The sequence below is a fragment of the Poecile atricapillus genome, chromosome Z, assembly GCF_030490865.1.
Source record: "Poecile atricapillus isolate bPoeAtr1 chromosome Z, bPoeAtr1.hap1, whole genome shotgun sequence".
Lineage (NCBI taxonomy): Eukaryota > Metazoa > Chordata > Aves > Passeriformes > Paridae > Poecile > Poecile atricapillus.
Genome location: NC_081289.1, coordinates 54,267,447 through 54,277,126, shown reverse-complemented (window position 1 = coordinate 54,277,126; position 9,680 = coordinate 54,267,447). Strand labels below are relative to the sequence as shown.

The window sequence follows — 9,680 nt, the reverse complement described above, 5'->3', positions numbered from 1 at the left end:
AGTTGAATTAGTGAAACGGTATATGAATTTGTTCTGAATTTGGGGAAATTGAAGAGTAAATATAAATAAAATAGTTTTAGTTAAATTTTCTTAATGGGAACTAATGATTGACTTTTTATTGTTGTGGTTGGATTTTTTTAAGCTTATAAGTATTTGAATATAAATATTATGCATTGACATTTGTGCACTTTACTGGCTGAGCATTTGAACACAAGCATCTGAGGAATTCAGGGACAAGTTCTGACTGATTCCTATAAGACTGATACCACTGTTGTTTGATGGTAGCATTATCAGTGAAGTACAAAAAGGGCTCCAGAAAGGTAGTTTTTGTGCTCTGCAGAAACATCTATATATTTGAAAAACATACTCCACATGTAAATGTACCAGATGAAAAGTAGCACCAAGAATCAACAAGAGATCAGAAGCAAAAATGAAAATAATGTTAGACAAGAGTAGCTCTACAGAATGGAATACACAAGATCAAATAAAGGGTTGTGATACAAGGAGCTGCAGAAGGTAAGGGTGTTCATCCTAAACTGCTAGATATGCTGATAGATACTGTCAATTCATTTTACCAATGTACCCAATTCCAAGCTGAGAACATTCTACTTTGACCCTGGTCTGATGGAAAACAAAATCTAAATTGTTTCTAAATTTCATCTTTTTCCTCAAATAAGGAGATATGGGGGGAAAAAGATGAGGCCTGAAAGTAATGCATGAGACTTTTGCTGACTTGCTAGAGGTCCTTTGCATGCAGCTCTAGGGAAGACATGGATGTTTCAAGTGTTGGAAAAAAGAAAATAGCAGTCCTATCTTCAGTAAGGACTGTAAGAAAAGAGTAAAGAATAAAAGAACTACAAATCAGTCAGCCTCACTTTGATTCCTGGGAAAATTATGAGCAAGTAACTCTGGAAACTGTTTCCAAACATATTCAAATCAGAAAACTGACGGGATAGCCAGCATGGGTCTATAGGGGAGAAATTATGCTTAAGCAACTTGATAGGCTTCCATGACTGAGCAACTCACTTGGTGGATGAGCAGGGAGCAGTGGATTTTGTTTATCTTGAGTTCAACCAGGCTTCCAACACTGCCTCTCTGCCAAAGCGCTCTCTACTGATGAGCTGATGAAGTGCAGGCTGGCTAGGTGGGAACACTAAGCTGCCTGGCCTAAAGGTTTGTGATCACTGACACAAAGATCACCTGAAGCCCATCAACAGTCCCTGCTGCACCCAGGGATTGATACTGTGATCAATGCCATTTAACATCTCCATTAATGATCTGGACCATGGGACAGAGCACACCTTCTGACACCATGATCCTGAGAGGAGTATCCTCCCAAATCCCAAATCCCACCACATGATTGTGTGACTGTTCAGGTTGTGTGGCTCAAGAGGCTGGAGAAAATGGCAAACAGGGATCTCAAGAAGCTCAACAAAGGGAATTGGGAAGTCCTGCACCTAAAGGATGGAAACCTCCATGCATCAGTGCAGGCTGGTGGCTGGCTTCTGAAAGCAGCTTTTCAGAAAGATTTAAGTTCTGGTGGACATCACGCTGAACATGAGCCAGCAAAGCACCCTTGCAGCAATGAAGAGCAACAGCATCCTGGGCTGCGTTAGAATGAGTGCTACCAGGACATCAAGGGTATAATTCTTCTCCTCTCCTCAGAACTGGAGAGGCCACATCCAGAATGCTGGGCTCCACAATACAAAAGGAACGTGGATATGCTGAAGCAAGAAAAAGGTCAGGAAGGTGATTAATGATTTGGAGCATGTGAGCTATGTGGAGAGGCTGAGAAAGAGGGGATAGTTCAACCAGGAAAAGAGGAGGCTCAGGGGAATCTTATAAATTTATAAATACCTGATGGAGGGAAGTAAAGAACGCAGAGCCAGACACTTCTCAGTGATGCCCTGGGAAGGATAAGCAGTAACAGGCACAAAATGAAGTATAGGAAATTAATTCTGTTTAGACAAAGAACAAAGTTTATTTTTACTGTGAGAGTGGTCAAACATGGGGATGAATTGCCCAGGGAGATTGTGGAGTCTCCATCCTTGCAGCCTTTGCCCTGGGCAATCTGCTCGAGGTGACCCTGCTCCACCTGTTGGACTAGATGAGCTCAGAGAGCTCCTGTCCATCTTAACAATTCTGATTCTGATATAAAGTGTGAAAAAAAGTAAGAAAGACATCTCCCCTCCAAAAAGGTTCAGGCAGCTAGTGGAGCAACCGTAATATTTTCTAAAAAGAAGAGTCATGTAATCTTATGTATGACAACATGATCATCTTGGCCTTAATGCAGCTGTAGTTCAGAGATGACACTGCTGGATTGAGCCATTACATTTAAAATTGTTTGGGACGTGACTGCTTTAAAGTTTCATAGAATTCATAGCTCAATTTGTGCTTTGCATATCTTTAGTGGCAAGATTTTTGTAGTGTTACTTTATTTGCTATTAGAATGAGAACAAGTTTTTGCAAAAGGCATCCACAAATCTGCGTGGAAATTGTATTCCTCTTACTGAAAAAGTAATTTAAAGTAACCATATTTTTTTATGCAACTACCCCTTATCTACTATAGGACTAGCACTACTTGCCATGGAGACACAAGCACTGGTATGTACTTGATGATGGTGGTCCCACAAAAACTGGCTTTAGCAATTACTGCACTGAGAAGATGTGACCAAAGATGTTCAATAGGTTGACATTTATGCTTTTCCCTGACTACCTTTCTGCATTTCAAAGGTTTTGCCTACTATTGTTAATGTTAAGAATGCAAGCCACCCATAAAAATAGCCCACCTATTTCTGTATGGCTGCTACACTTCGCACCCAAAGTGTGAAGAAAGCCAGAGTGTTTGTTAGCATGACTCTCCTTCAGCGCTCCTCTCATTCCTCTGGTACAGATCCAGAGGCAAAAGAACTCAGGCTCTTAATGCCTAATGCTGCCATCTAGCTAATAGCTGCTGCCCACAGCAGGAGGAATTCCACCTTCCGAGAGTTGATGCACTAGGGAGGTAACTGACAGCTTTAAAGATCCTCTCCTAAATTTGCAGTACTGGGCACTTCAAAATACTGATAACAGACTTGAGTCTTTCACCATTCTAAACCCAGCTCAGTTCATACAGTGAGAATTGGGTTGACTGCCTGAGTTTGAGTTTTCATGCAGGGCTTTGAAAACTTGCCAAGGCTAACGAGCAGGGCCTGGAGCTGTGTGGACACAGCCTCAGCTGCCATTGTTTGAGAGCTGCACACAGTCATGGCCTTTCTTAGCGCCAGTCCATCCCTCCAACCTTTGTCCTCCTAGCTCCTGATACTTTCTTGCTCATTAGTTGCCTTGTCCTCCCTGGTAGCAGCACCATCACTTGTGGGTACGTAGGGAGTGAGGACTTGTTGATCCACACAAAACACGATGTCCTTTCCCTGCCCCAGCCTACCTTCCCAAGAGGCCCTGATCAGCCTCCAGAAATTTGTCTCTCACGTGGTGAAGCCTTTTTTGTTTAATTTTAGCGAGTGCTAGCGGTAGGCTTTTGTATGGTTCTCGCAGCCTTAACTGTGACAACCACTGAGACTGTGCACCTATCTGTATCCTCAGATAGTCTAGAAATACAATTCAAGAGGGATGTGAACTACCTATTTGTAGCTGCAAGCTCTCAACAGAAATAACCTGCGAGAGCAATGTTCACTTCAGCATCAACCCACCCGCCACTTCAGAAATGCACGGCTTCGGTGGCGTCCTTTTCTGGGGCCATTTGAGATGCCTCTCATTCCCCCACCAACACTTGGCAGAGGATGTCAGCGAGGCTCGGGGCGGGCACAGCCCCCGCTCTGCCCTTGCCGCAGGGAGTCGCGCCGTGTGTCCGAGCCGGCCGGCGAGCGGCGGGCGCGCTTCCCTCGCCGGCCGGGACGCGGGGCAAGGAGCACCGCAGCAGCCGCTGCCAGGGCCGGCAGGGCCCGAGCGGAGCGGCGTTGCTGAGGGCTCCCTGGCCAGCGGCTGCCCCTGTGGTAGGGAGCAGGGCAGCCGAACCGAGCCGTCCGCTGGGGCGCGTTGACAGCCGCGGTGTTCCAGCAGCCCCAGCTCGGCCTGCCCGACCCCGTCCCGGACACTCGCGGGCCGCCGCGCTCGCCAGGGCGGCCGGAGATGTTAGCCCGGCCCCGGTCCCGCCTCTGCCTCCGCCGGGAGCCGCTCGGAGCAATTCCCACGGCAACCCAGGCTCGACCCCCTTCCCAAACCCCGCCTCTGCTCCCGCCCCGCCGCTCCCGCCCGGCGGCCGCCGGCGGTCGGAAACAGTCCGTGTGTAAACTCGACGTGTCCGGAAAGGTGCGCGCCGCTCCCCGCCTCGCTCCGTGCCCGGCCGCGGGGCGCGCCCGCCCAGAGCGATGCTGGACCCTTCCTCCAGCGAGGAGGAGTCCGATGAGCTGCTGGAAGAGGAGCGGCGGGACGTGCTGGTGGCGGCGGGCGGCGGCTCTCCGCGCTCGCTGCCGCCGCCGCCCCGGGACTCGCGGGGCAGGGAGGCCGGGGCGGCACGGGCAGCCAGCCCCAGCCCTTCGGTGCTGAGCGAGGGCCGGGACGAGCAGGAGCGCCTGCAGCGAGAGGAGCGGGAGAAGCGGCTCCGGCTGCAGCTCTACGTGTTCATAGCGAGGTGCATCGCGCACCCCTTCAACGCCAAGCAGCCCACGGACATGGCCCGCCGGCAGCAGAAGGTGAGCCCCCTCCTCCCCGCTCCCCTGCCCCGCCGTGCGCTCCCGCCCCCCGCGGGCCATCCCGCGCCCTCCGGCCCGCCCGGCGCTCCGGCCCGCAACAGGTTGAGCGGGGCCGCGGCACCGGCCGGGCACGGCGCTGCCGGAGCGGCTGCTGCAGGGTGGGCTGTCAGCGCGCCTGGCCCAAAACACACCCTTTAGATAGAAATCCGTCACTCACCGGGGGTGAAGTCGTTCAAGTTTCTAGAGTTGCGCTCGAAGTCGCCGTGCGAAGGGCACAGGAGCGCAGGGAGCGGGCGCGCTGAGGCCGTTCTGCGGTGGAGGATGTATTCTGCTTCTCGGCGGTACCTGTGGGTGGAATTAAACCTTCCAGAGGTGCCTCCTGCGGGTCATGTTCTGACCGTCCGTACCCAACCCGAGCAAATGAAACATAGAGGTGAACGAGAAAACTATTTTTTTATGAATTATTGAGTGTGCTCTTTGTACAGAGAAACAATCAACATGCATGCTTGTGGTGAGAATGACCTTCTAATGAAGGTTGACCTAAGTTATTCTCTGTGTCTGGTATGTGAAAGACAAGCTTTTGAGAACTGGCAGGTGCGTGGTAGGTATTTATGCTTATTCTTCCTTATTTTTGAGCTATTGAATAAGTAGAATACACAGAGTTTTGGATTAAGGCGCTGCATTTCCAGGTAACTACTTAAGAGCTGAATTCTTGAAATGTTTGATCTAAAAAACTGGTTTTTTACTTTCAGTTTTGTAAACAAACAAACTAATCCAAAACAAAATAAACTAACAAAACCCTCGTTCTGTATCATTTTGCAGAAGGATAGTGATAGGACACAAAAATTATTTAATTCTACTTGGCTTTTATGATCTTCGTACTTCCATGTGTCTAAGGGTTTGTAAAATCCAATACTAAATGTTTTGGTATATCTTAAGTATTCCTTCTGTAGGTAATTGTGTTTAGTGAATTCTCAGACAAGTCAATGTGGCAACATGTTACTAATAATAAGATTGTTTCTGGAAGATTAATTTGTTTTTATTAAGTGTTAGGTACTTAAACTCTGGAGCATGAATGGAGACATCTTGTAAGCAGATAGCCAAAGAAAATCTGAAATAAAAATTTTCAACTCACTGGAAATTCCCTACCCTGACAACAGAATCATCACAGAAATTATAATTTGAAGAGACATCTGTATCCCTCTAAGTGTGACTTCCCACTGGACAAAGCCAAAGCTTGATGTAGTGTTGATACCAATCTAGGCTCAAGCAGGAGGCTCAGAAGCCTCCAGGGATGAGATCTCACAACCTGTCTGTGTGACCTGCTCTACTGCTGCATTGCCCTCCTCTTGATTAAATTCTCCTAATCAGCTTCCAAGTTGCAGCTTGTGGCCATCAATTGCTGAAGATACTGAGCATTTAGAAGTTCTCACTGATCTAAGTCACTAAGTGTAGGAACTGTTTTAAAAATAACTACTGTTTTAATTATTTTTATTAATAAAATGTATGTAAAGAGATTACTGATGTGCAGCAAATGCAGAAATAAAACTGTTGTGGATTTAACTATGAGCACTGAACAGACTGATTGAAAAAATTGACTTGATACCTAAAATTAAATACTGCTCTTGCTAATTACGATTTTTAAATGAACTCTGGATTTTGCATTAAGTGCTGTATGTACAAAGAGACTTTTGTCATATTTAGGAATTTGGCTGCAGAACAAGGATGACTTGTCCTTTCCTGGTCAGGAAATACTGTTTTTAAATTAGACATAACACAAAAAATAATTATTTCTAGGAGTTGCACTTCTGTCTAGAGGTAATGAAAAGCACATAACCATCTTTCCTCTTATGTGACAATTTTTTATATATTATTGAAATTATTATATGTAGGGTAATGGAACTGGTCATGAGATTTTAGAGTTCAGAAAACCTGCTTTGATAGTCTGGGATTTCCCAGAGCTCTATGAAGGGGCCCACTTTTACATCTAATTTTTATTCTCTGTGCTGCATGGTGGCCCCATGTCAGCTTTGGGAATGAGAGTACAACCACCTGTCTTAAACTGTGTCCTGAAGGAAGACACTTCTGGAGGTGTGACAGCTGGTCTGGAAGGGAGATGACTCAGAGGGGACTTATCAATGTATGTAAGTATCTAAAGGGAGGATGTCAAGAGGATGCTCTTCTTAGTGGTGCAAAGTAGTAAGACGAAACAACAGGCAGAAAGTGATGCACAGAAGTTGCACCTGAATATGAGAAAGAACTGGAGTATGAGGAAGAGCTTCTTAACTGTGTGTGTGATTGCACACAGGAACAGATTGCCCAGAGAGACTGTGGAGTCTCCCTGACTGGAGATATTCAAGAACCATCTGGATGCAATCCTGTGCCATGTGCTCTGGGATGACCCTGCTTAAACAGTGAGGTTGGACCAGATGACCCACTGTTGCCCCTTCTAGCCTTACTAATTTTGTGATTCTGTGAATAATATTCTATGGGATAAAAGTCTGTCTTATTTCCTGAATTAATTTTCTGTCTGCCAAGATAGGATATGGATATGGACTGTTCCTCAATCTCCTTCTCTTTGGTTCGGTTCTGACTCATGTGACAGCATGTGGCTGGCTGTCCACTGCCAGCTGGACTGAAGTTCCTTACCTGTGTTATGAAACTGGAGCTGTTAGCTACAGCATGCCCTGTCCAAGGTATGGTTTTGAATGAGAATCTATCATGCTGTGTGGGTTCAGCCCCCTGCGTCTTTCTGCTTGTGAACCCTTGTAGTGCTTTTGCACCAGCAGTCCTATAGATAACCTAAGAATAGTATCCACCGTGCTTAAGAGCAGAAGTAATTTGTTCTTTCTGCCAGTTCATTTGGCATATTGCTGAGCAAATACTGAGGAATGCAGTTTGCTTCCTTTTTAATGTGGAACATATTATCCAGTAAGGGAATGAGATGGAATTCATATATCCAATATCTTCAGCTGCATTGTGTAATATTAGTAGAGAAATGGGTTACAGTGTGTCTGGCTTCTTATGTTCTTGCTTTAGTATCAGATTAAAATGTACTATATGGTATCTTGAAACCACCATACTTAATGGACTGTGTTATACTAATTAAAGAATTTTGAATGCAGGCAGTGTTTCGTTCCTCTGTTGTCCTTTCTTCTTCCTTCTTTCTTCTTGCTAAGTAAAATTAGCTCTGCTGTATTGTGATAGATAAGATTAATTAAAAAAGAAAATCAAACTTTTAGAAAAAACAAGAACTATCATAATTCACCAGAGTCCATCAATTCCTCTAACTTGCTTTTAATGACAAAATCAGTGTAATTTAGCCCAGGGTTTGCTGAATCACATACTTTAATAATATGGCTCTTTTTTTTTTTTCTTTGTCACTAGGATGGATATGTGATAGAAATAATAATTTTTAACTGTTCAGAGTTAGTTGATGATTTACTATTATACCCTGCATTACTTTGGTAGCTGGTAGATTTTTGATAGAGAAGGGGGAATAATCAAATATTGGAGGTGTGGAACTGAAGCATGGTGTTATTTTTTGAGGTGGGGTAGCATATCCTGATGAAGATGGAGTTAGCTCTACCGAGTAGAGCTAATATATATTTAGTAACATATTTCCAATAGATATTTGTGAACATTTAGTAATAAATTTTCCACCTTACAGAGAAATATCGATGCATCAATGCATTACATTTTGTTCTATAAAGCAAACTTTGTCTGTCCCCTGGTTTAAAGAGACTGTCACTTTTTTGTAGTTACCACTTTTTTATCAGTCCCCTTGAACATATTTCATTATTTTTTTCTTCTGCCTCGTCAGTTCTCCTCGTTTCTAGTCCTAACAGAAGACAATCATTAACTAAGCCCATTCCTTTTTCTTCTGTTCTCTTTACCCCAGCCAAACTGAATCACAAATCACCAGACTGAATTTGTCCATAGAATGAGATTTAGGTTGTGAAAGAAATTTTCTTGTGACTGTCTTCCATCAAGGGAAGGTGGTGTATGTGAACATACATTATATATATGAGTATATATGTACTGAGTCAGTGATTAGATGGTGACCCTGGTAACTGCTGTTTATGCTAATCAGTTGTAAACCCATATCCACCCAGTTGTACCCAACAAGTGTGTGCCAAAGGCAGGTTCTGTACCTGAGAGATGAATGGGTGTTAAAGTTCCTGGGGAAGGAAGAGACAGCAAAGTGCTACAATTAACTAGCCAAAAAAAAAAAAAAAAAGAAAGTGTTCTTCCTGTGTTTTTCTTTCTCAGCATTTTAAACAGTACTCTAGTAATCAAGTGGCCACACAGAAATCCAAGACTAAGGGAGAGGTAGCACTCCTAGGCTAAACAAGATTTTGTAATGCATGAAAGGCTTAGTACATCAAAGCTGATAACTCAGGCCTTGTTTTCATAGGTGATCGGTATTAGAAGTAGTTGATCTGGCCATGTAGAATTCATAACTGAGCGAGTTTACTTCCTGAATACTTGATGGCCTATTTCTCTTCCATTCCTTCTCTCACATCTGGCTACTAAATCACAAGTAGATCAAAACCATTGACTTCTAGCTAATTCTTGAAAGTAGGAGCAGTAATAATCAGTAATTTATTTTCATCTGAATTTCATGCAGTCATTCATTCCTCTTTCTTGGACTTTCTCTGAAAGGAGAGGTTTATAATGATACATGTTCACTACGTAACACTGTCAGGAGATGCTGGTTATGGGGATAGACTTCATTCTCTGGATTGCAGTTTTATTCCCAATGTTTGTCTTCTGTTTCAAGCCCCATATCTCCTTACTTTTGAACTCGTGATATTTATCTGCTTATTTCTTGGCTAAGCATGTTTTGTGAAGGAAAAATTGTCTCTTGGCCTCAGAACATGCTTCATTAGATGTTACTTTCTGCACTGCTAAGGGTAGCCAGGAGAATACGTCCAAAACCATTGTTTTCAGAAACTGTAGACACATTTCAGAGAAAAAAACATAGCT

General features: G+C 44.3%; 1 protein-coding gene across 3 annotated transcripts in view; it reads left to right on the top strand.

Moving 5' to 3' along the window:
* Positions 1 to 4,289: 4,289 nt before the first annotated feature.
* LOC131573263 (calcium-dependent secretion activator 2-like) overlaps positions 4,290 to 9,680 on the top strand; it is a 283,517-nt gene continuing 278,126 nt past the window's right edge. For all 3 annotated transcript variants that reach the window (XM_058827047.1, XM_058827048.1, XM_058827046.1), the window contains exon 1: positions 4,290 to 4,691. In XM_058827047.1, the coding sequence (XP_058683030.1) occupies positions 4,368 to 4,691 (324 nt within the window). In that variant the 5' untranslated portion in view covers positions 4,290 to 4,367. The remainder of the gene's footprint in view (positions 4,692 to 9,680) is intronic.